This window comes from Caenorhabditis remanei, chromosome V (assembly GCF_010183535.1).
Source record: "Caenorhabditis remanei strain PX506 chromosome V, whole genome shotgun sequence".
NCBI lineage: Eukaryota > Metazoa > Nematoda > Chromadorea > Rhabditida > Rhabditidae > Caenorhabditis > Caenorhabditis remanei.
In genome coordinates, this window is record NC_071332.1 from 9,262,319 (window position 1) to 9,288,230 (window position 25,912).

A 25,912-nucleotide genomic window follows, 5' to 3' on the forward strand; every position below is an offset into this window, starting at 1 on the left:
CATTTCTCACGGTTCATGGTCTAAGGACTTTTGTTCTTTTTCGCTTTCTCTCGGTTTTTTTCAAAGTCTGAAGTAGATCAGAAGATGGATGTCTAGTCTGGTCGGTTCAAAATTTTACACGTGAAGTACCACTGAGGTAGCACTATTCGGAAACGAAGCCTATCCTGTAATCTCAATGTTATCTCTTCGTTTTCGGAATTGACGATAGATCCAAGATTTCGTTTTTTTTTTCTCAAAGTTAGAGAGTTGTGTGATCATACGATCCAGTTTTGATTTCAGCCGATTCATGAACTTTGAATGCCCGATGGAGAGGATAAACTTTCGACTCCGCGTATGTATACATCAAAATAGCTATAGCTATTTTAAAGAAACTCTAGTTTATTTCATGCACTTTTCACAACGCCAATGTACATAAAATAGTTTGTATTATTCGTATGATACATGTTTTATATTGAGACGATTTGGTTCCTCCTTGCCTTTTAGCTCTCTCTTATTTCATATTATCACTCGAATGAACTACATGAGAAAATTTAACAAGGAACCAAAACTTCCTCTTTTCTTTTGTTTTCATCTGCTTCCTCCTTCATACATCATGAATTTTGGCCCTTTGATTTAATGAATTTAGACTAAAGTTTAGGTTACATATGAAGGTGGTTATCGCAGGTGAAAAATAATACGTACCTTCATTCAGAAGAATCAAAAAGTATTCAGAAACGGCACGTATCGAATATCAGATATAAAACAGAACTAAAGTAGAAAACACGATTGAAAAATAGATTATAATGAAGGTAATGTATTAGGCCTCGTTGTTTGAATGGTTCGATTCGGTCTCCAAACTTTCAAAAATTGTTTCCGATACTCTCCACTCTTCCACATCGTCACATAAAACGTATTGCTGTAGGACAAACCAATGAACAATGACTAAAAACTTGATTGGATTGTATGGATGAACATTCTGAAACTCACATTGTGTGCAAAAATCATTCTCTCCGATTTGACCATTACTCCATCTCGAAGGAATATAAATGCGACAATCTGACTGAATAGCCACGTGAAGATGAAAATGATAACAGAAAACTGAAGACGTTTCATGATTCTCAACGAATCGTCGCTTTGAGTTCTATCTTTTCTATGAAACATTCGAATCAGAAGAATATAAATCAACATAGTGAAAGAACAGAGGAATAATATAAGACACTTGTGAATAAAGCTGGAACTGACACTGAATGCAAAAAGTGGATTACAAGCATGAACAATCTCATCGTTCGTTGTAAAATATCCATACAACACTACTGTGGAAGAATATACAAAGATTGGGACGAGAGTCGAAGCAGTGTATTTCCCATTTGATAAATTGTGATAGCTGAAATTTGTGTAAGTTAGCTAGGCAAGAGTAATGTCAACTTGCAATATAGGAAACATGACTAAAACAAGAATATCAACCATAATAAAAAACATTATAAGTCCTTGAGCGGCTTGGCAGAAAATATAAAAAGAAATATGAGTAGAGACCGCAACATTTTTTTCAAACTCGTTCTTTCATAAAAATTTCCATCCTGACCTTTTCTTCAGGTAAATGGAAGTACATTCCCAAATTTTTTTCCGAAAATATTCACTCTCTCCGAAGTTACAGAACCTTTTAGTCAGGCATGATTTCTACTGAATTCTCTTGGAGAATTCTTTCGTTTTCCTGACCACGCAAAAATATTTTCTATTTTCACGTTCAGTCAGTCAAAGTTTAGCAAAATTTGGGAAAGTTCGAACCAGAAACTCTTTGATTAAAAACCCAGCGTGTTATCCACTGAACTAAACGAACACAAATGTGACGCTGATAATAGGAAAATATATTTTTGACGTGATTTTTTAAAATTCAAAAGAATTTTTTGAAGGATATTCAGCATATATCGAGATAAAACATCAAATATCTAAAATTCGACAGCTCGAAATTTTTTGTTTCCAATTGCATCTAGATCGAAATTTTGCGTAGAATCTGAATCCGTCAAGAAACGATGCGTGTTTGACTTCCTTTAACCTAAACTGTCGGGAAAACTGATTTTCTTTCTGTGTCTGTTGTCTTCCGACACCGAAAAAACCAGATTATACGAATCAATGAGCTTCCAAATTTTGGCCCCAGGTAGCTGAAGAGATGTTCAAAAAGAATATGTCAGAAAATAGATATGTTATCACAGAAAGTTTTTTGATGTGATGGCTCGCAGTTCAGATGGCTCCCAAAAAAATTCGACAGTACGAAAATCGAATTTTCTTTTAAAACCTATTAGAGTATGTCCAGAACTATTAGAAACTGCAAAAAAACAATGCGTGTTTGACCTAGAACGATCTAAACGTGACATTTTTCTGAAAAATGCAAAACATTTTTTCAGTTTTCTGAGAAAACTAAACATTTGGGTTAAACGAAAATGTGTTCATTGAATTCTACGTACTCGATTACATAGGGGTCAAAAGTTTACATTCTGTTTTAGCATACTGAGCTCTCAGGGCAGACCGTCAAACATTCTGATAATCTCCCCATGACGCCCCAAGAGAAGAAAATGAAAAACTCCGCCCACGTTCATTGCGGTCCCTAAATATGAGTGAAACATTTTTTTCGTGTTAGTGAAGAGTTTATTTCAATAATAAATGCATCTAGAACAGTTCCAAATAAACAAACAACATGAAATGCACATTGAGCACATTGCAGAAGAGCTGTAAATATAAAGATATGAATTAGCAAAGACAAAATGACTGACAAGATCTTGAACGTAACTGCCGTTTTTTATAAACTAAATGAAGAAATAATAGGTTCCCAATCGATCCGAATATAAATAATATGAATTTGTAGACGATGACAACATTATTATTTATAAGCTCAACATCCATTCTGATTGATAGACTTATCAATAACTTCCGATAGTTTAGAATACCTGACAGGTGAGATTTTAAGAGCAATGAATGCAAGTTTTCATTCATTTCCTTCTCTCTTAGGTCAATATTTATTACTTTTTATAAGTTCAATAGTACATAAAAACGTGTTAAAAATAATTATGCACATAATTAAAATGCAATTGAAAACACAACTTCTTGAGGATCGTTCACAAATATTAGTTAAATCGACAAATACTCGTATCAAAAATAATGCTGGAATGAGATAAAAATACATAACTGAATGTTTTCGACTTGAGTTTTTAAAATGCAGAGACCCGATCTATCGACTACTTCCACTCCAAAACGTGGAATTCGGCAAGACAGATAAAGATAAGGAAAGTGACAAAAATGAAGATGAGAGCAACTGCATGAGGCCAGCGGACTGTGAACTTTTGAACGAAGAGAGCAACGAATGTTGTGACGAGAGAAATTCCAAGGAAGAGCATCAGAAGACGATACACTGGATTGATCAGAAGTTCAATTTCTTTTCCTTGAGCAGCTGCAATAGTGAATGGTAGTCCGAATCCGATGAGAAGATCTGCAAAGGAATTATGTTACAATAGTCCTTCTTTCCAGATAACTCACTGAAAAGAGGTCCTCCGATAGCTGCTGCCATTGCCATTTTTGGAAATCCTTGTTTCACAACTGCAATGTCAGCCACAATGTCTCCAATACAATTACTCCATGCCATAATTGTTAGTCCCAACAATTCCATTGACAATCCCGTGACCACTCCAATCATAGTCACAACACTAACAATTTCATTCGAAGTCGCGTAAATCCATGCTATTGACATAAGAAAACCTAAGTAGGAGTATACTTCCTTGTAGTATTTTTGCTCTTTGCTTAATGGGAGAAAGTACATGGCCACGAGAGCAAGAATTGCTGAGAAAGCGAGACCGTAGAGCCAGAGGCCTGGACTTCCGGCAAATGGCTTCAGAGTTATGACTGAAAGAATGATATTGGGATATTGAGACTTCTAGAAAAAATCTTACTTTGAATTGAGAATAAAGCAAATTGAATTGAAGCGAAACAGTGGAGAATGAAAAGAGGTTTACACCAACTCATCTCATTCGAAGGAACTGTCATTTTGAAGAAGAACACTGGCACTATCTGAAAGGTTTCTACTTTGTATGATTCTGAAAAAAATAGTTTTTACCTTGATAATTGCGAGGATTTTCACAAAGATGTTCATCTCGCCGAACTCTTTTCTTGTTGGCCATGATCTCAAATGATTGAATAAATCCCAAACCCAATCCCAAGATCTCCAAGTCGTTAATTTGATTTCTTCAATTTCAGTTGCAGCCAAACTGATCTGATCGTGAGAGGTGAATACTGTATGATGTGCATATGCGAACTCTTCTTCTCTTCCTTCGTCACCACTATCTTCGATTTCATCTAGAGTTTCCAAACTTTCGAGATCAGTTTCGAATGTATCTAAAAGTAGGATTCTTGTATTTTATGTGAATTTTCTTTCCACTTACTTTGCTGGAAAATCTTGGAAATGTGTGGTTTTGGTGGAATATCTGAGTCCAAGGATCCATTGAATCCTTGATTTACAATCCCTTTTTCGTTATTGTTGTCATGAATTGTTCGTTGTTTGTTTGCTCTTGTGAGATTTTTCATAAATTGAGAATACCCAATAGCAAACTGAAAGAGAGCAGACATCGAAATTGGCTCTGTTTTCTTTTTGATTTCTCCATAAATTGGAGCGTCAGAGGCTGCACTAGCTGGACGAGATAGGGACTCTTCATCTGATGAATTGTTCTTCTTTTTCAAATTTCTCTTCTTTCTCTGACTACGGTAAATTCCAAATATAATAACAGTCACTACATAGACTCCGTATATTCCAAGGAATGCTAAAATATAGAACTTGATTACAAAAAAAGTGATTTAAAGCTTACTTGCTGGCATCCAAACTTCGATTCTATCAAATTTCAAAAAACAGAAAACGATAAAAGCAAGAGTAATCATGTAAAAAATCAAGTCACGAAGAGTTGGAATAATCTGAAAAACATAAATCAGTCAATGTTCCAGATGCGATCTACTCACAGCTACTCGAAAAGATTTGGTGAAAATGATAATAGCCAAGACGATAGTTGTGACAAAGATGCTGGTACCAAACAAATCTCCAAGTGCCAGATCCGCTTTTGGTTTTGGAGTTGTCAGAACAGAAGAAATAGAACTGAAGACGTCGGGAGCTCCGTTTCCAAAAGCCAAGAAAGTTACCCCAGCAATGGATTCACTCATTTTCAGATGAGTGACTATTCCAGAGATTGCAGGGCAGAAGAAGTCGTCAGCGATGGATGACATGATGACAAAGAGGATAATCAGATAGATGATTCCAAGAATGATGAGTATCACCTGAAAGTAGAATAACTGAAAAACCAGTTCAGATAGAAATAGCTCTGCGAGAGATACATATCATTGTTTGTTTTTATGAGTGCTTATCAAAACAAACTTTCGGATGACTGAACATTTTTAGATTTTACACTTCCACAAGTTCACTAGGAGGTCATAAAACTTCCGTCGACATTATATCTTTGAACTTTCAACCGTTGTCTCATCAAAATTCGTGATTACAATTATAATTATAACAAATTGACACTCACCCTGACTCCAATATTATACTGACACTTGACATACATTGACCATGTCAAGTATCCACCGCCTTCACATGAATCTTTGTTACATTTGATGTATGCACACTTTTCTGAAACAAAAAGAATATTTTCAGCTAAGGGAAACAATGTAAACTCACCGTCAGAGGTCCAAGATTTGTCAATCATACATTCATCTGCTGAACACATTTCTTCTTCAAATGGCATTCCATCGTATATCGAAAAATTAGAGACTCCGTTTGAATTGACATCCGGATAGTCGTAGTTTCTATCGTAATCGTAAATTGCACCAGCTCCTACTGATAAGCACAATATCAAGAATCCAGAGAAGATCCATTTCAATTTCCCCATATAGGTCAAGTGAAGAATGTAAGTTAATAAGAGTAAAGTAGTAGTTGTTTGTCCGTGTGTTCTCCGATATTTATACGGAGGCGAGGGAGGGGCCTAACAGTGAAGAAAAGGAGCACAAGGTCTTCGAAATAACCAAACAATAACCAACCCTCCCAAATACTTTTTTCAGATAGAGAAGGCGGAGGAGGTCAAATGTGTTTCTGGTGAAAAACGAATTGTGCTCATAGTTTATACGGAAATTGAGGTGAGGGTGGAGAGTTTATGTAAATTTTAAGCGGAAAGTACACACAATAACCTTCAAACATTAACTGGTCGTGTATTGGTCTTCCGTGCGAGAATGAGTGGGTCGGCCTGCAGACAAACTTTCGATAGTTATCAGTGCAAGTAGCCAATTGATGATATCATCACTGCGGGTTGAGAGAAAAAGAAATTGAGATCAACTGGAAAACTGTTCACAGTTCGAGATGGAAAATTAATTGAAGTTCAAGCTTTTTGGTACATATAAAAGTTGTTATGATAACAATGAGTAATCAGACTTGGCCTTGAACCGATCTTCAACATTTTTTGTGACAACCCCCTTTTTTAAAAGACAGAATTGGTTTCTGAATCCCTTACCGATTTTGGGGAAAAACGAAAGGCAAGATTCTCATAAAATTCATAAGATCTTCTACTCAAAACCGAAATGTTCCAAGTTTTGACTGAAATAATTTTACATTGGCACCTCAGAGAGTATTTGAAGTTTCTAATTTTGTGTTAGACTGAGAATTATTAAAATATTTCTCATTGTATATCTCCAATACAAAAGGAATAAAGCAAGTACGTTTTGAATAATCTGGACGTTCCGATTTGAGATGTTTTTATTTTGTATGGAAACAACATAAGGCTCCCTTTGAAATTGAAAATCTTTCCGGACGACCAACTAAAAAACTTCGCATCGACAGCGAAAACTCAGATTAACTTTTGTAAATTCCAGCTGGGAGCGAAAACACCAGTTTCAGCTTTTTTCCGTTTCAATTTGTCTCTGATCTTAATTTGGTTTAACCATTTGTATTTCCGTTTTCCAAAACAAAATGAAATTCTTTGTTAATCCTGACTTTTCTATCAAAATCAACTTCCTTCTTACTTTCTTCCCTAACAGGTACTTTTCTCGTCTTTTCTCCATTTAACGGTACAAACCGATAACAAAATATTACGTCTCGGAAAACATGATTGTTTTGTGGATAGTTACTCCGAGACAGTCGCCGGGGAGCCGAGTGCAAATGTAGGTGAAAACAAGCAATAACATTGGTAAAGATTGTTAGTTTATTTAACACAATGGACATACTTTACATAGTTTTTCGATGGTTTTTCTGATTGTTCTGACATCATTTTTTTCCGGTACTGAACCACGTGAACTCTCTCTTTTCACTTCTCAAGAGATGCTTCACAACCCACGCGAAAACATACTTTGATCTCGTTCCTCTTCTTCTTATTCTCTCGACGGGCTAACTGTCTGCTCATTTCAATTTTCCGATTGCAAATACTCATGTTCTTTGAAAAACTTAGTACATATTCAACAATATCAATAAATGATGTTTATTTTTCAGATCAGGGTTTCGGCAGATTCTAATTCTTCATTTTTGTTTTTTCTTCTCCTAGTTTTTGTGTAGGTTTGGAATGAAAATGATGAGAGAAATAATACCAAATAGAATGGATATATATAAGGAAGATGAACCAATATTTATTTCAGTGAGAACTTAAATGTGGGATGAAAGAATGAAGTGATACATGAATCCAGCTTGCTGAACCCTCATAGTTTTTTATTTTAAACAGTTTGATGTAGCAAGAAATTTTTATTATTCTGTTTAAAAATCATTTGTATTGTTAGTAATCAGTGTCACATTTGTCTTGAGAGCTATTGCGTCTACAGTGCTTTCGCGAACACCTTAGATTGGAGAACTCCTTTCTGAGCAACGTTCAATAAAAATCACGTGAATCGTCTGAAAACTGTGTAAAATCAAAAGACCTCTGTTGCCAGAATAACAAATATTGACAGATTTTTGAGCATTGTTCTCGCTCAAAAAGTGCATTACTACTTACTTTTTGGTTTGCAGTTCACTTTGAAGTTTTGAACTCAACCCTGATGTCTGGAGAGAGAGAAGTGATGAGGATTAAATTGAAACAAATGAGTTGTAGTGAGAGGAACAGAAGAAATTAGCGTAATCTCTTTCGTACCATGTGCAAATGTTTTTTCGGTGAGTTTATGAATCATAACATCTTGTTGTCTGCCAGGCACCTTTAAAATACTGGTCTTCAATTGAACTGTTTTGTTGAAAAAAGACGGGAGAATCAAGGTTCAAAAAGCAACGGATGACATCGGTACTTTTAAAAATCTGAGAAGTTTACCCATGCCCTGAACGGTTAAACGTTCTTGTTTTCAGTTTTATTTTATATAAAACTATTCGTATTTCGATTTTACACGCATTGAGGAACGTACAAAGTGAATCGTCAATTTTAGAAGTCTAAGCATAATCAAAATACAAACTATAACAAGAACAGTGATATCAAGGAAAAAGTATTGAGCAAAATTCAGTTGCCTCGAGTATGGATCTAACTCTGGAAGACTCTTGAATTCAGCTGCGAATTCCGCATGTTTGATAAGACGATCAGTAGGATCAATCGGCTGTTTTTGTAGAAGATTGGAAAGACGTTTCGCATTTCTTGAGTAGTCGGAGTTCAGCATTTTTTGAACAACTCCCGATAATTTTTGTGAATCCTTCAAGTCGAACTTCGAATAAACTTCCGCTCCTCCGTGTCTTTTGAGCATTTCTCCATTCATTGGTTGATCGAAAAACAGAGGAATCACTATCGCAGGTATTCCAGAGTAAGCAACTTCCATTACACTTCCGAGCCCTCCGTGAGTTACGAACAGAGAAAGACGGGAATCAGCTGGAAAAAATGGCAGTGAATAACATAAATTATTGTCCAGGTACCTAACAATGCAGGCTGTGGAAGCCATGCCATGAGATGCACGTTGCTAGGAATATTTTTCCTGATTTCTATGTCATCTTCATCTTCATACTTCCAAATGAATGTGACGTTTGGCATTGATTTCATCATTTCAATAACGCCATTCCTATAAACTATGAGACATAGAAACTTCAATTTTACCCAAGAACCCACTTGTAATCTTCTGGCATATCGGCTGATCTGATCACTGATCCAAATGATAAATACACCGTTTTCTCCCTTTCATCCAGCAACTTATCCAAACTTTCCGGCAACTTTTCAGTTTTCCAACTGGAAACATTCATAGAAAAACCTCCGATTGGAACGCATTTCGTGAGCGAAGGAAACGGAAAATCTAGATAGGGATTCGAGTTGAAAAACAAGTATGCACTGTCTGCTACTATTTCCTGCAACAGTCTTCGGGTATTTAAAAAATTAAAAAATTCTTACATCAATATCTCTGATGGCAGTTCCAGATTTTTCTCTTATCGTGTCCAGAAGATTCCAATACACAGTTCTGAACATTCTTGTTCTCATGAAGAACATCCAAACATTATTCACTCGTTCCCATAATCCTGATTCTTTTCCGTATGTACTTCCAGGTCCTGGAATAAAATTGAGCCCACTTGGCTGACCAACTGCCCACTGAACAGGATCTATTCGGGATGATGCCATGGCTACAATTTTTGATGGAATTTGCAGATAGTCAGCTAGATCTGAAAACGTTTTCATCAGATTCAGCTCTGATAGATGTACTTACAAAGCCCACAAGGATCGAACGGCTCAGCGATAACCACATCGAATTTCTCAGACTTCAATTTTTCATGAAGAGCTTTGTCTTGGAAAACTTCTGAAATAAGTCAAAATATTGTTTTCAGATGATCAAGACTCACGTAGACACATGTGCTCTAAATCGTTGCTCATAGTCTCTGCAAATTGATCTGCAGCCGATGGAGTTGCAGCTTGATTTGTGGTCCAGTATTTTCTTACTGTACTTTTTGGGCGGTTTCGGTAAAATTCTTTTCCATTTTCATCGGCTTCATAGTTGATAACCTGAAAATAAAACTTAGAAACTTGAAATTTACTCAAAAAGCTAACGAACCTGTATTGATGGATTCTTAATATCTTTTTTGTCTCTCAAAGAGTCGAGTATCTGTTGCTGGAACACTACAACCTCATGTCCATGATCAGCTAACTTATCAGCAATATTACTCATAAACTTTACATGACTGTAACTGTAAATTGGAGAAATTATGAGGTATTTGAATGCATTGGAACATTGGAATATAAGAAGAAAGGAGAAATAGAAGAGACGCATGATGATTGAGAAGTGAAATGAATCTGTGCAGGAGTAGAATGATTAGTACACGTCTTATCAAACGTTGACTTATCAGTCAAAGTGGTCAAGAGATAGGCGACCCAAAGATCAAATTCTTAGTGATGAGTAGGATGAGTTTATTATGTTTTCTTGGTCATTTAGGCATGACTCAGAATTTCAGACACAGAATATGTGCACCGAAAAAGTGACGAATCGCGAGGAAGTCTGCACAGACGTCCAGGGAGCTCACAAATCAGTTTCAGAAAAGCACAATAGAAAGAGAAGTGAGATTTTCAAGCTTCTCACAACCGGAACAAAATCTCTGGGAATTTCGGGAAGTTCAATAAATTATGTTGTTTGGCCATGGATTTCTAGCGAGGAATTTGAGTGATTAATACAACGACATCTGGAACCGAGCGTGAACGTCTGGTAATGAGACTATTCAGATCTTCTACACATGCGATTAACGAAACCTTGTCTCTCTTGTCTCTCTTGAAGTCTCTGGTTTTTTTAATGAAAAATAACCAAGCATTGGATACATGGTGCAGTTTTAATAACGCTCCGGAAATCAGCCATGGGTAAAAACATTTTTCGGCCTTAAGCGCCATGATTCTGACTGGAGTAAGAATGAATTTTCACTAATATATGTTGTTAGTTTCTGTTCAATAAAAAGAAGAAAAAAATTGTATGAAAAAGCTTTTAGAATATGCTATTTTTAAAATCTTTAAGGATGTTTTGAACTTTTTCCGCAACTTTATGAAACGGGAAAAATGCGAAGACATTAATAAGTTTTCTGCTTGTCAAAAAGTTCTGAAAGTAGCAAGTTGAGTACTTCGTCTCTACCGTAACTTTTCCGAAGTGTTCTGTTTAAAGAGTCAATGAAGTGCAAGGTATACCGTATGCCTATTATCTGTCTATATTATTAATGACTCATTTTACTTTTTGAAAAGTCATAGAAAATGTATCTGCCATCACTTCGTTCTTGTTCTTCCTGGTCTCCACTGCAACATTTCGGTCCTCCTCCTTTTCTCCGTCTCTTTTGTTGGTCGTTCTCTCACCCGTCGAGTATGATTTGTGCTGGCTAGGCATGGCTTATGAGAAGAGGAGAGAACATATATAAAGTGTTCAAGAGAAAAAGTTTTTTGAATTTCAAAGATTGACAACATATATTTGAAAATGTCTGGACTCCCAGTATCTTCCTTCGATGGTAATTTTAATGATAAGAACTTTTGACCGATTCATTTTTTGAGTTTCAGATGACATAGTATCTGAATTGCTTGGTCCATTTAGATTTCTTGTAAAATTTACTTTACTTGACTGCTCTGCAAAATCAAAATGTCTTGGAGTGATTACACGATTACTCGCAGCTGTGATAATAGTTCTTCTTTTTGCAAGAGTTGGTCTTCTGATGGAAACAAAGGGAAACGTGAGTGATAGCTTTCTATATTCAATGAAAACAATCATCTTTCCAGTCTCTCTCATTTCCATGGGCTGAATCTAACTTTTTTGGTTTCCCTGCAATATTTGCTGCCGTCTGTGCTCTCTGTATTTTCGGATGGACTAAAAATGGATTCGTCCGGAAGTTCTCAAAGAAACTGGTCAGAGTTCGTACTCTGCGAGTGGAGTCCAATTCAAAAATGGACAGTTACCGTCTTGTTCAAGTTCTTGCTATGATTTTTTCAATTCCTTGGTTGGTAGCGATGATGTCTTGGATTATTTTCAACTTCACTCATAACAAGATTTTCTATGGAGGGTAAGTAACTGAAGATAATTCTGAGGCACTCGTTAAACTAACGGTGACTTTAAAAGCAAGCCAGTATTTATTTCCATTCGTTTTTACTGTTTGTTTTCAGAGATGAAACCAACATAATCTTCCGTATGCTTCTTGTTGTTTCTAACTTTTACATTTGGTACATTTCAACTATCTGCCTGGCTCATTATGTGCTGGTCACCTGTGCTGTAAGCCGAGAAGTCCAGTACTTCAATCAAGAACTTGAGAAAGCGAAAGAAGATAAAATTCTCAAAAACATTGGTGTACTGGAGAAGTTCGACTTCCGACAAAATGAGATTTTTGAAATGATCTTGTTGGCGAACGGATCACTTTCCAGTCTCGGCACATTTGCTCCTCTGTTCCTGTTCTATGGATTGGTGAACGGTGTCTACTTGACTTCGTAAGTGAAAGACATATTTTGTGTGCTTGGGAAGAAGAGAGCATGAGCTCAGAGCTGAGCTCATGTTCGGCTTCTTTTCCCCCGAGCATACATTCTGTGACTTGTTGATAAACTTTTGATTTCCAAAAAATTATTTCATCAAATAAAAGTTAGAGAGACTGCAAACTTACTAAGCTTTTTCACTAAAGTGTATGAAGTTTGAATTGAAAACTAGGAGAGCAAAAAGTTGCAAACACTTTTATGTAATGGAGAAAATCTAAATCGAAAAATTATTTTTCAGATTCATGGACTCGGTTCCTCTCTTCTATTTCGTGATTCTCATGTTTAATTTTGCTGCAATTATCGTCTACAATCTCTGTATCCTATTCCCAACTGTTGCACTTCAAGAACAACTCACAACAACAACCAAAATTCTGATCAACAATGATGAATTTGAATGCTCAAAGGATCCAATTGTATATCAAACCTACCGTGTCATGGTCGATAGACTTCAGAAAGTCGATACAAGAATCTGTGTGATTGCCGCTTTTCCAATAGTCAGAGGTGTACTCGCTGCTGCTTTATTCATTGTTCCAAATATGGGTTTCCTGTTAGTCATGGCCAAAAAAGTTCTCATTGCCAATGGTGGTCATGTTTGAATTAAATGATCTCACTTTTAAATCTCCTTGTAATTGTTCTGACAAGTTTTGTATTTTTGTATAAATGTTTTTCCACAGTATTTTTCAACTGTATTACTACAGTTAACTTGTTAAAGAAGATATCTTCCAAAAACACAAAACTCTGGATCGGTAAGTGGTCATCTGTGAGATGAAGATAATTACATTCTGGAAAATCAACAGTTTATTTTTAATTGCATTATGGAGAACCGGTTCGTGCGAGTTTTTTCACATCCTAAACGGAAAAACCACAACAAAAAACTAAAATACGAAAAAATCGCACTCTTCTGGAAACATCTCACATATTTTCATGTTGATTGGAATCCTCCATCTCTGACTCATCATTTGTTAATAGTCATACAAAATTTACTAACCGCTGTCACCTTCCCGTTTTATTTCTAAACTTTTCGGTCCTTTTGTATTTCTAAGTCTCTCAATTTTTTTTGTATTCTGTGGACCGTAACCATAGACTTTCAGAAAAGTAGAGAGGATATAAAAGCGAACAAGTGAATGAGTGAAACGGGATTTTTGTTTCACAATTTTCACCCTTTCGTTAATTTTTTAATCCTTTTGAACTTGAAAATATCTGAAAAAGCTTGGTTTTTTTCAGGCGAAATGAATGTTGATTTGCTTGGTCCATTTCGATTTTTTCTAAAGTTTTCATTAGTTGATTGCTCGACGAAATCTAGAAAAATTGGATTTTTAACTCAATTTATCGCATGTATAATGATAGTTTTATTGACAGCAAGAGTGGGATTTTTGATGATGAGTGCTAAAGGAGACGTGAGTTCCTTGCTTGAATATCGTTTTTTGAAGTTATGTTTTCAGGCTCTCTCATTTGCTTGGGCTGAATCAAATTTCTTCGGGCTCCCTGCAGTATTCACTAAATTTTGTGGAATTTGTCTCTTCGTTTGGACTAAAAACTGTTTCATATAAGCATTTTCTGAAAAGTTGGAAAAACTTCGAATGTTACGACTTGAGAAAAATATCGAGTTGGATAACTATCGGAACATTCATATTGTGGCCATCATTCTATCAGTTCTTTGGTTGGTAGCCATGATGTCTTGGATTGTTTTCAACTTCACTCATAACAAGATTTTCTATGGAGGGTGAGTGAAACCACATTCAAAATTATTTTCTTCGATTATCGAAAACTTTCAGAGAAGAAACTGAACTGATTTTATGTGCACTGCGTATCGTTTCCAATGTATACATTTGGTTCATTTCTACTATCTGTCTCGCCTGTTATTCTCTGATTTTCTCTGCACTCAATAGAGAAATAACTTATTTTAATGTCGAACTACAGAAAAGCAAAGAAGAAAAGTTCCTCCAAAACATAGAAGTTCTGGAAAAGTTTGATCATCGTCAGAATGAGATTCTGAATCTCATTTCGTTTGTAAATGAATCTGTTTCATTTTTCGGTGGACTAGTTCCTCTATTCCTTTTTTATGGTCTTGTGAACGGAGTTTACCTAACAGCGTGAGTTAAATATAAAAGAACGATTTGAAAAACAGAAGAACTTTTAGATTCGTAGACTCCGTTCCTCCACTTTACTTTGTTATTCTCATGCTCAATCTTGCTTCCATTGTCGTCTACAATCTCTGTATTCTATCTCCAACTTCTTCACTTCAAGAACATTTGTCAATACCACGAAGATTTTGATCGATGACGATGAGTTCGGATGCTCAAAAGATCCATGTATATACCAAACTTACCGAATCATGGTTGACAGATTTCAGAAAATTGATACCAAGATTTATGTGATTTCTGCGTTTCCGATAACGAAGAGAGTGGTAGCTGCTGCATTGTTCATTCTCCCGAATATGGGATTCATATTAGTTCTAATCCACAAAGTTCTCATCGCCAACGGTGGTCATGTTTAAAAATGGCTTCGACAGAGTTATAAGAATTTGTAAATTATGTTATTGATTGATGCACTTGTTGACTATTTTAATAAAGCATTGGTTCTTTTTCACCCTATTTCATACACAAAAATGTAAAAGGAAGTTTCCTAAAATTGTGTTCAAAAAGAGTTGAGCATTCCACTCATAAACACATCTGCCGATTCAGCACTTCATTATCAACAGTTTCTGCAATTCAATTTCTCAATTTTGTGCCTTTTGATGACTTGACTGCAACTTTATCAGTTCTTTTTTTCGAGAGGTTTTCAAGAGAAAAGTAGGACCGCCAAACTGTTTTGTTACATTTTCTGAACGAGACTTTTCTCTTATATTATTAAACTTCAGGAAAAATCGATTACTTTTCAGCAGTCTGAATTCTGATTTGTGATAGAAATTGCAACGATAACAACCTTCAAACAGTTTTTTCCCAGTATCTATAATCAACATCTTACCTTTTTGTTTCTTATCATCACTATAATTCTCACCAAACACCGAAATCGACCAACCGAAGATGCTCCGTTCGTCTCGCACCGAGTTTCCAGAGTTTCCAGAGATCAAGAGGCGTTTGTCCGAACAGATGTTACTTGGTCCTTATAACAAAATAATCAAGTAAGTGAACGTGTTTTAGCGGTTACAAAAAACCATTTATTAATTATTTTGCACATGCCCCAGCACTAAAGATCACAATTTTAGCTTAGATTCAAATTAGACGCGCACATTTTCGATTTGCCTCATTATCTACTAGAGAATCTTAATAAGTCATAGAATATATCACTCCTCTCACGCTATGGTTTCCCCTTGATACTTACAAACATTTGGTCATTCTCCACGTCTGTGTCTCTCCATGCTCCGTACTATTTTGTGATTTGTGGCGGCAAAGATGAAATTTTCTGAGCAGTTGTAAATAATACAAAAATAATTTTGAAGGTATACGTCGATTCCAGTCATGCCACCGCTTCTGACACCTTCGATTGGTAAGAGTTGTGTAGTAAAGTGTAAACTTCACAGAAGATAAATTTGCAGATGAAAAAGTTTCTGAACTACTTGGACCGTTCCATTTTTTGATGAAATTCACACTATTGGACTGTTCCATGAAAACGAAAAGATGTTTGCCACGTCTTATTGCGGTTCTAATAATTATCCTTTTATCAGCGAGAGTTGGAATTTTGATGATTCTTTCCAAAGGAAATGTGAATTTTTCTTCACTCCTTATAACTATTGAGCTATGAGTTTTCAGGCTCTCTCATTCGCTTGGGCAGAGTCAAACTTCTTCGGATTCCCTGCAATTTTTACTCAGTTTTGCGGTATTTGTCTTTTCAATTGGACTCGAACACGATTCATTGAACACTTTTCGGAAAAACTGGCACAAATTCGAATTCTTCGTTCGGAGCCAAATCAGAACATGGATAATTATCAGAGGGTGCACGCTCTAGCTTTGATTCTTTCAATTCCTTGGTTTGGGGCATCTACTTCTTGGATCCTTTTCAATTTCTTTCAGGGTAAAATCTTTCACGGAGGGTAAGCTCATGAAGTATGAAAAACATAGATAGATTATAGTATTTTTCAGAGATGATGCTGACATAATTCTCCGTGCACTACTCGTTGGATCCAGTGTTTACATTTGGTTTATTTCTACAATTTGCCTGGTTTACTATTTTGTGATTTTCGATGCACTCAACAGAGAAGTCACATATTTCAATGAAGAACTGGAGAAAGCAAAGAAGGAAAGGATTCTGACGACTGCTGGAGTACTGGAAAAGTTCGATATCCGTCAATACGAGATATTTAATCTCATTATATTCACAAATCACGCTTTGTCGTTTTTCGGAAGCTTGGTCCCACTTTTTTTATTTTATGGATTGGTGAACGGTGTCTACTTAACAACGTAAGTAGGAACGGCTAATCTAAGTTTAGGTTCACACAGTTTGTGATATGAATATAATCTTTTTTGATTAGTGAGAAATAACAAAGAAATTTCAGATTTATTGAAACAACTCCTCTTATCTACTTTGGAATTCTTGGATTCAATCTCGCGGCCATTATGTTTTACAACCTCACTATGCTCTTCCCAACATGTGCTCTCCAAGAACATCTCACTACTACAAACAAGATTCTGATAAACAACGATGAAATTGGAAGATGTCAAGATCCAATTGTCTACCAAACCTACCGAATTATGATTGATCGTGTTCAGAAGGTTGATACAAAGATTCATGTTGTCGGTGCTTTTCCAATAACTAAAGCAGTACTTGCTGCTGCAATGTTTGTTGTTCCTAATCTCGGGTTTTTACTTGTAATTATCAAAAAAGTTATTGTAGCTAATGGAGGAGTTGTATGAACATGTGATCTCAATTTTTAAATATGTGTTGCCATGAATTCAATAAAATTTGTCTGAATAAAGCGTACTTTGTTAGTTGTTAAGTGATTGTTCATCCAATCATTACAAGAGAAACAAAAATAATATTTCGAATTCAGAGACAGACGATAATTTCACGATGCTATGAACTATGACTAGAATTGCATTCTGATTTCTGAGAAACGACTATGATCTAATAGTTGAACTGACGTTCGGCTTCTTCACGAGCACACAATCTGTGACTTGTCGTCAATCGTGAGCTTTTTGGTCTAGTGGAGGGGAATGAATTGGTGTTGAGAGGTGGAGAGGGATATGCGATAACTATGGAAATTTAAAGAAATTTGGAGAACATGCGTGGTTTGGGTTTGTAGAAGTTTCGATGTTTACATTATTTTGATATTTATTGCTCACCAATTTTTCTAAATTTCATTCTGAACGCATATTTCTTTTTACTTTGAAAACAACATCTCAGTCGAAATTTGAGAAACAATTTTAAGAATATTCATAAAATAAATAACTAATTTTTACATTAATTTCCGGTTTCAACAGGCATCGTACTGGTTGCAATGGATATCTTTGTCAAACCTTCTCTGCTATTTCTCACCACTTTAACATCAAGTGTGATTTGTGCTTATGCTGGCTTCAGGGCGGATATGAACTAGAAGAATATCTAGTATAACAACAAAGAAAGCTCAAAAAATATAGCATTTATAATTTCTATTTTCTGTGAAATGTTCTCTTCGAAATCAGAAGTCGTGAAAGTTTCACCTGGATCATTTTGTATTCAAGTGCCTGAAGTGAAAGAGCCTTTGACTGATGATAAATTTCTTGGACCCCTTAGTTTTTTCATAAGGTACGTTTTGATTAGAAATGGATAGAATAATGTTTCAACATTCGATTTTCAGATTCACTGGACTTGATTGTTCGATTGTTGCTCTTTCTAAAGTTGACTCCAGATTCAAATTCAGAGCATGGATAACCCAGATCTTTGCTGTTATTGTTATGGCGATAATCGTCCTTCGGTGTTTTACTTTCTTTCAATTGCATGGACATTCTATGTCTTTCCAATGGGCTGAAAGTGGAATGTTCGCATTCTTGGGAGTGCAGTCCGTCGAGTGTGCATACTGTATATTCAGTTGGACAAGGAATGACTTCATGATGAATCATCTTGAGAAATTGGAAGTTCTCAGATTACTACGTGTTAAGGATAATGAAAAAATAGACAATTACTGTAGTATCCATCTGAAAGTCCTTGTTTGGACTGGATTATGGACACTGGTTACAATGGCACACGCAGTGAATTGTGCAATAGAAGAGAAGGTTATTTTGAGTGGGTAAGTGCTAGTGTTACCGTAACTATTACTTGATGTAAACGTGTTTTTAGAGATCATATTTATCCAATCATATTCTACGGGATGCCATTTGCCACACTATTGGTCTGCTTCCATGTCTCCATTTTTCTCAATTGCTATTTTCTAGTCAACTGTTCACTATACCGAGAGATTTATTTATTTATTTTATTTATTTTGAATACGCACGCAAGGTACGTGAAAATTAAGAGTTGAGAGTTCAATATGTCCGTGTCCGTTATCCTTAAAAACGTGAACTTCCTTCATTTACTGTATTTCCTTTTCTTGTTTCTTGCTTTAAAAGAAGTTTCGAAAGTAACAAGCAAGGACCTTACACGATTGATACCAGGTGAAACACACAAGATTGGCGGCCGCATTATTACTCGAGTACAAAACACGAACTTGTACTTCAATTCCCGAAACTTTAGCCAATGTCGATCTTTTGCTTTCTTCATCTTTCTTCTATATAACTTCCTGGTTTTTCTTTGACTTCTCATCTTACGTTTCCTAGCAATTTGAAGCTCCTCTTGCACCATCTCCCATTTTTTCTTCTGTGACCTAATACGACGTTTGATCTCCTGCCTTTCTTTCCTAACAGCTCTTCTAGCAGCTCTTCTGTCGGATTCCCGTTGTTCTCTTAACTCCGCTACCAGCTCACGGATACACCCACTTTCTTTTAAATGTTGAAAGATATCCTCCACATCCATGTTGACGATTCCTATTTATTCTCTTTTTAACTTGATTCCCTCTTGCCAACCAATCATTGATGAAAAAAATTTGGGAATGAAAAAAATTTGGGAATGAGAGAAGGTTATTTTGAGTGGGTAAGTGCTAGTGTTACCGTAACTATTACTTGATGTAAACGTGTTTTTAGAGATCATATTTATCCAATCATATTCTACGGGATGCCATTTGCCACACTATTGGTCTGCTTCCATGTCTCCATTTTTCTCAATTGCTATTTTCTAGTCAACTGTTCACTATACCGAGAGATTGAGTATTTCAATACAGAACTGGAAAACGCTCGGAGAATGAAACAATTGAATAATCCGGACCTTATTGCAAAATACAGTAACCGTCAAGCGGAACTTATTCATTTGGTCCGATCTGCGAACAAATCACTAGGAGGATACACTTTCACAACACCGATTTCAATGTTCAATGCATGTATTAATGCTATTTATATTTTCTTTTCGTGAGTCTCTATCAATGTTGGAACTAAAATTCCGAACAATTACATCTTACAGCTTTCGAGAAGAACTGCCTCTGATTTCCGGCGTCATCATGACTTTGAATATTTTCGCCACTATTTTCATGACATATTTTAGTATTCGTCCGGCTAGCAATGTTCAGTTTCATATTCAAGACACTTCTCGAATTTTGATGGAAAGTCGAGAATTTGAGAATTCGAAAGATGCAGATGTGATGAACACTTACCATATTATGATTGATAGATCACTGAGACATACTGCTAGATTACGAGTACTTGGTGGAATTCCAATATATCCAACTACATTTCACATTGCAATGTTTTTCATCCCAAGTTTGGGAACTTTATTATCTTTTGTCAAGAAATCACTTCATACATATGGTTTGGAAATGCATAAATGATTAAAAAATTGCTTATCAGTGTCGTTTGAATTTAGGTGCGGGGTGAGACAAGAGTGTAAAAACTAAAGTTCAGGGAGAACCTACGTAAAGGTAGTTTGAAGTTTGGTAGACAGTAAGATAAAAATATAAAACAGAGGATCGCTAAAACAGAGGATCGTTTAAAAATGTGAGACAGCTAGTGAGATCAGTCATGGTCAACGTCTCTATGCTGATATGCTGACTCACGAGAAACAAAATGACAAACGTCATTTAACATTTACATACAAAAAACATAAAAATTGATTCAAGCCAATCAATGTTGTCAAGCGGTCACAAGTTGTTTAAAATACTTGAGTATTCAAAATATCGCGTCATCATGGTAGATAGTCTCGTAGGACCATGTTTCAGAATGGTAAGGTATCAAGATTTTCCAGTCTTAAAAAAATCCTCAGTAAACGCTGACTTCAATTTTAATATCACAGTATAAAATTTCACTAAAAAACGTAATTTGGAGGGATAACTATTTATTTATAAAACAGGAAATAGTATCATTTGGAGCGGAAAACTGGGATTAACAACCCGAATTCGCTATGTTAGCATTGGTCAAAAACTGAATTCATGTTAGTAGATAATTTGTGTCGAGAAAGTTTTTCAATGACATTTTCAGTTTATTAGTTACCAATATCATCATAATTAGGCGGCTAATCTTGACATATGATATCACTATATCACAATATCACAATATCACAATATCACAATATCATAAATCATGAAACATAAATATTGATAACTCGAAACGTCGCTTTTCTTACGTTTGGAACGATCAAAAATTAAAAATTCATCATTCGTTAAAAAAGTTAGCTTCAATATTAATCACGAGTACTTAAAACATACATGACTCATTTCTGAATTGAATTCCCTTCGGATGTATTTGCCTTTTCTGCAACCATTCCTTTCTATTGATCCAGACAGAAATCACAGATGACTCATATTTTGCAACGATCATTTTCTCCTATTGTTTACTTAGAACTAATTGATCTTCTTTTTTTCAGAAATCAACAAAATACTTCTTTGAACTTTCACTTTCCTCTCTCTCTCCCTTATCGCCTCCTCGAAATGAACTGAGAGTGCTAATCAAGGCTTGAGCACTCCCTCCCATCTCCTTTCTGAATTCAAAAGTGTGATTTGTGTCAGTCAGTAGGAGTCACGGAAGTAGTTGCGGGGTAACATTCATCCCTATATATAAACAACAAACATCTGAAGGAATACATCATTTGCTCTTCCTTATCGTCGCCATTGTTAGAATGATCAACCCAAGTATTGATACGTTGGAACAGGAAACGTCTCATTCATCTCGTATTGAAATGCCAGAAGTCAAGATGCCAATGACTGAAGAATTCCTATTGGGACCATTCCGGAAAATCATAAAGTAAGTTGTTAGAGGCGCTGAGTATCTACTTCAAGTTTTCGAGTATAAAAATTACTTCTGTTATATTTTATTGAAAAAACTTCTCATTGAATACATACTATTGCTAGAAACTCTTTATCAAGGTCCCCATAATCTTACTAGCGGGAAATGTTTGATGAATTCTTTTCTTCCTATTTTCCAATTATTTTAATTTTCAGAGTAACCGGACTTGACTGTTCTGTTATTTCTCTCTCTCAACATAATCCACATCTCCGCATCAAAGCCATCATCACTAGAGTTGTTGCTATAGCAGTTATTGTCGTCATCTTCTTTCGATGTGGAATGTTATTCAAAGCAGAAGGTCCAACATTATCATTAACATGGGCTGAATCGAATATGTTTGCATTTATGGGAATACAATCGATCGTTTGCACTTTTTGTCTTTTCGGATGGACAAAAAATGAATTTGTTCCTCTTCATCTGACAAGATTGAACAAAGTCAGATCTCTTCGCATAAAAGAGAATACGTTAGTGGACGACTACTCAAACATTCACAGAAAAGCATTCATCTGGTCTGGATTCTGGTTCGCTGCCATTTTATCTCATGCAATCGCCAGTGCAGCTGCTCAGAAAGTTATCATTTCGGGGTAGGTGACTCTCGTGCAGATCATCTAATTTATTTGCTCTGATTCCAGTAAGATCGTCATTGCTCCGCTGTATATCACAATGCCGTTCATAACTCTTCTTGCTTGTTTCATTGTTACTCTTTGTCTAATTTATTACTTCCTTGTTAACGCTTCTTTGAGTCGAGAAATCGAATATTTCAATACGGAATTAGAAGAAGCAAAACAAGAAAAACGGCTTCATGATTCCAGTATTCTCTTGGAATTCTGTCATCGTCAAGCTGAGCTCGTTCGACTAGTGGAGAAAGCGAATGAATCACTCTCAAGCTACGCGATTACTGCTCCGATGTTTTGTTTTACCAGTTGTATAAATGCAGTGTTCATTGCTAGCGGGTGAGTCGAATACAAATAGTTTCTGGATTTTGAAAAAAGGAAAGAAAAAGGAAAAACTTGAATCGTTATCAAAATAAAGTGGGCGACAAACCAGGAACCTGAACTATAAAAAACAACAATAACATATTTTGTCAGTCTCTATTTTTGTAATTGCAAGGCATGTGTTCTATCTGCTTATAAACCTAAAACCCAAAACAACTCAACGTCAACTTTCAACAATTTTCATCATTTTCAGATTCAGCAGTTCTCTACCATCTGTCATTTTTGCCATTCTCCTCTTCAATCTGTTCGCTGTAATTGCTATCACATTCTTCACTCTCCGACCAGCTAGTAATGTTCAATTCTACCTTTCTGATACTGCTAGAATCTTAATGGACAGTGAAGAGTTCGAATGTTCGCAGGATTCAGATGTATTCAAAGGATACCAAGTAATGATAAACAGATCTCTCAAGCATAATATGAAAATTCGAGTTCTCCGAGGAATTCCCATTTATCCGGCCTCTATGAACTTCGCTATGTTCATCTTCCCAAATCTTGGAAGTCTTTTAGCCTTAGTCAGAAAAATACTGGTAAATCAAGGAATTCAAATATAAAATAGAATTGTATTATTGTCTTTCTGTAAATCAAATGGATTCATTGACATTCTTGTGCTCGATTGTCATATTTATCATTTCATTCTTGATCTCAGTTGTAAAAAAGCTTGTTGTTTGTGAATAAAGAAATTGTAATTTTTTTTCACCTTTAGTACTTTTTTCATCAGCTATTCCATCAACAAAATCCCATTTGGTTGGAAAAACAATATGATAGCCTACCTAATTGGCTTTTTGCCTGAAACCATAATTTTTTCAATTTTTCTTCGAATTTCAGTAAATTTTGTCTTTTTAACAACACCAAATTTGTAATAAGTCGGCAATCCCGAATCAATCTGGGACTGACATGTGAGGTGTTTCAAATGTATGGAATCGAAACAAGTTGGATAATGCATTTGTCCAATATCTCCGAAACTAAATTTCAAAGTTGTGATTAGGACCGACTTTTAGTTGGCTACGAAACGAAAATAGTTAGCTAGAACATTTTTTTAAATATAGATCTTGACAAGTTCTAACGACCTGACACATGCCGGCGTCGGATTCATTATGTTCCATTAATATATTTTAAAAATAATTTGAAAACAATTCAAATTTCGAAGCAAGAGGATCACAACTGTGCATAAATATTTTTTCAGGAATAAGTTAGCATGTATTAATTTCAGGTTTTCACAAAATGTTGACACGGGAATTAGTACGACTGCAAGAAAATAGTTAATACAAATCGTGGCACCCGTGGAATTTGAAATGAATCAAGTCTTTCGAAAAAAAAACACAGTTCATCTTCATGTCAACTACAGTCCAATGTCATCGATACGAATTCTATATATTCCTTTTTACCGTTGGTCCCATTAATATCTTCCTTCAATTCAATTCTTCTGAACTCTGAGAATTCTGGAACTGATGTATAGAATATCCATATATTTGTCAGCATGCACACCTCTTGAGCCACATAATTTTGTGACCACCTTTACTTATCCCGCCCCTCTTATTATATCCACCTGCTCACCACACAATCTCAGAACTCATTTCCCATTTTGTCTCCGAAATTTTATTTTTCGGAGCAGTGTCTAATCCGCGAGTTGTCAAGGAAACTCATGCTCTTTGGAAGCTTTTTGAAAATTGAAAACCTCCTACTTTACGTTTTCTAACAATAGAAAAGGCAGGAAGAGACGAGTGTTTGCCTTTCTTTTTTGACCTACTATTTGACTTTGGCAATCTCATTTCGTATTTTTTTAGTCTGTGTCCGATACTAACAATGGTACTAGCCATTTCTGTATCTTCGAAGTTTCAAATCTTGACGAATTTTTCACAGTCATTTTTGTATTTTGTTGAGATGACATCTTGTTACGCAATAATTTGATTTGATTAAGACGTTGGCTTTCAAAAAAAAAGAAATATAAAGTGGATGGTCATTCAGAAGATGGAATCATTTGTGGTTTTTGAACAATTCAAAATCTGAGAAAAGTCCCTAACCATTCTCGCTTTAATGATGACATAAATAATATATTTCTAATTTTGTCAAATGTGTTATCTGATATTAGTTCTTCTCCAGGTAACAAACTTGCTCATGGGTTTTTTTCCTGATTTTGTCATGCCACATTCAGCCACTATACTTACATCAAAATCTTTGATCTCTCGTCTTCTTATTTTTATTTGCCAAGGTCCAACCAGACTTCTGCCAAAATAGAATCTTCCATAAGCCACTCACATTGAAATCTGCTCTCAAATCTTCATTTGTCATCATTCCTCTCACCTTTTCATACTCAAAGGAGCTCCAGGTATACTTCAGTCACATTGATCAAAATATCAAATTGTGTTGATCCAGCTGATCTCCGCCCCTTTTGATGTATGCTTTCGCATGTGATATTTTATGTTAGTACAAGTCATAACATTACTTCAAAGATCATTACCATGCCCTATTTGATTTCCAACGGCACTTTGAACTCACCGACCCATTTCCCAACTTTTATTTGATTCCAAACGAAATGTTTTGTTTGTTCAACACAATGGTCTGTCATTTTTAACTATGTCTATTTCTCTCTTTGCCAACTCAATTTGAGCTTTTCATTTCTATTTTCTGTAGTTTCGTATTTTAGGTTGTGCTCATTGTGCCTTGACCACGAGAGCACTAACACATTAATCACCTCCTATTGTTCTTATCTCAATTCTCACACTTCCATATATAAATGATGTTAGATATACATTTATATCAGATTGTGATTTGTGTCAATCCTCGTGTAACACCTTTTTAAAGGAGACTGGTTTCCCGCAGACTAATCGTTTTGCTGCGGATCAAAAATTTCTTTCCGTATTTTGGTTGAACACAAACTTTTTGATTCAATTTTTCTCTTTTTTTGGATTTTTGATTTCGGAATTTAAACTGAATCGTTCTAATTTAGCCAAACAATTTACTTTAGTATAACCAAAATAAACTTTCGCACTTCAACATGTAACTCAAAGTATGAAAAAGCGCAAGATTCCTTGAGTCTGAAATGTGTGATTGTTAGGAAGTTTTTTGCATTCCTTTTAATTAGATATCTTTTGGTCGAAAGAGTTAAATTCAAAAAATGTGATCATGAGGTTCCATGATTTATGGATTTTTTTAAAGGAATACTTTCTTATCTATTATTTATGTTGTCTAAATACTGCCACCCGGTTTCTATAATATAATTCCC

The 25,912-nt window shown here is 35.6% G+C and overlaps 8 protein-coding genes across 8 annotated transcripts; 6 read left to right on the forward strand and 2 right to left on the reverse strand.

Annotated features, from left to right (window-relative positions):
* Positions 1-2,637: 2,637 nt before the first annotated feature.
* On the forward strand, positions 2,638-5,182 carry GCK72_018452 (uncharacterized protein; the record flags this gene model as incomplete). The annotated part of the gene is made up of 4 exons (XM_053732562.1): positions 2,638-2,705; positions 3,194-3,429; positions 3,499-3,697; positions 4,960-5,182. The coding sequence occupies 4 exons, from the start codon at positions 2,638-2,640 to the stop codon at positions 5,180-5,182; spliced, it is 726 nt and encodes a 241-aa protein (XP_053581475.1).
* Positions 3,210-5,894, reverse strand: GCK72_018453 (uncharacterized protein; the record flags this gene model as incomplete). The annotated part of the gene is made up of 9 exons (XM_053732563.1): positions 3,210-3,460; positions 3,508-3,870; positions 3,918-4,035; positions 4,082-4,359; positions 4,407-4,781; positions 4,827-4,929; positions 4,975-5,286; positions 5,535-5,635; positions 5,684-5,894. 9 exons carry the CDS (start codon positions 5,892-5,894, stop codon positions 3,210-3,212), a joined length of 2,112 nt encoding a protein of 703 aa, XP_053581476.1.
* A 2,437-nt stretch (positions 5,895-8,331) lies between these two features.
* Positions 8,332-10,200, reverse strand: GCK72_018454 (uncharacterized protein; the record flags this gene model as incomplete). The annotated part of the gene is made up of 7 exons (XM_003114494.2): positions 8,332-8,822; positions 8,867-9,009; positions 9,057-9,289; positions 9,333-9,598; positions 9,643-9,732; positions 9,776-9,935; positions 9,985-10,200. 7 exons carry the CDS (start codon positions 10,198-10,200, stop codon positions 8,332-8,334), a joined length of 1,599 nt encoding a protein of 532 aa, XP_003114542.2.
* A 1,176-nt stretch (positions 10,201-11,376) lies between these two features.
* GCK72_018455 (uncharacterized protein) lies at positions 11,377-13,009 on the forward strand (the record flags this gene model as incomplete). The annotated part of the gene is made up of 5 exons (XM_003114215.2): positions 11,377-11,407; positions 11,457-11,626; positions 11,673-11,953; positions 12,054-12,371; positions 12,652-13,009. The coding sequence occupies 5 exons, from the start codon at positions 11,377-11,379 to the stop codon at positions 13,007-13,009; spliced, it is 1,158 nt and encodes a 385-aa protein (XP_003114263.2).
* A 984-nt stretch (positions 13,010-13,993) lies between these two features.
* GCK72_018456 (uncharacterized protein) lies at positions 13,994-14,910 on the forward strand (the record flags this gene model as incomplete). The annotated part of the gene is made up of 3 exons (XM_053732564.1): positions 13,994-14,136; positions 14,189-14,506; positions 14,661-14,910. The coding sequence occupies 3 exons, from the start codon at positions 13,994-13,996 to the stop codon at positions 14,908-14,910; spliced, it is 711 nt and encodes a 236-aa protein (XP_053581477.1).
* A 529-nt stretch (positions 14,911-15,439) lies between these two features.
* Positions 15,440-17,266, forward strand: GCK72_018457 (uncharacterized protein; the record flags this gene model as incomplete). Its single annotated transcript, XM_003113906.2, has 6 exons — positions 15,440-15,537; positions 15,856-15,902; positions 15,952-16,118; positions 16,166-16,446; positions 16,496-16,813; positions 16,909-17,266. The coding sequence occupies 6 exons, from the start codon at positions 15,440-15,442 to the stop codon at positions 17,264-17,266; spliced, it is 1,269 nt and encodes a 422-aa protein (XP_003113954.2).
* Positions 17,267-18,015: 749 nt separating this feature from the next.
* On the forward strand, positions 18,016-20,244 carry GCK72_018458 (uncharacterized protein; the record flags this gene model as incomplete). The annotated part of the gene is made up of 4 exons (XM_053732565.1): positions 18,016-18,137; positions 18,190-18,618; positions 19,706-19,828; positions 19,881-20,244. 4 exons carry the CDS (start codon positions 18,016-18,018, stop codon positions 20,242-20,244), a joined length of 1,038 nt encoding a protein of 345 aa, XP_053581478.1.
* Positions 20,245-21,527: 1,283 nt separating this feature from the next.
* Positions 21,528-23,240, forward strand: GCK72_018459 (uncharacterized protein; the record flags this gene model as incomplete). Its single annotated transcript, XM_003114116.2, has 4 exons — positions 21,528-21,652; positions 21,850-22,278; positions 22,327-22,647; positions 22,883-23,240. 4 exons carry the CDS (start codon positions 21,528-21,530, stop codon positions 23,238-23,240), a joined length of 1,233 nt encoding a protein of 410 aa, XP_003114164.2.
* Positions 23,241-25,912: the final 2,672 nt, after the last annotated feature.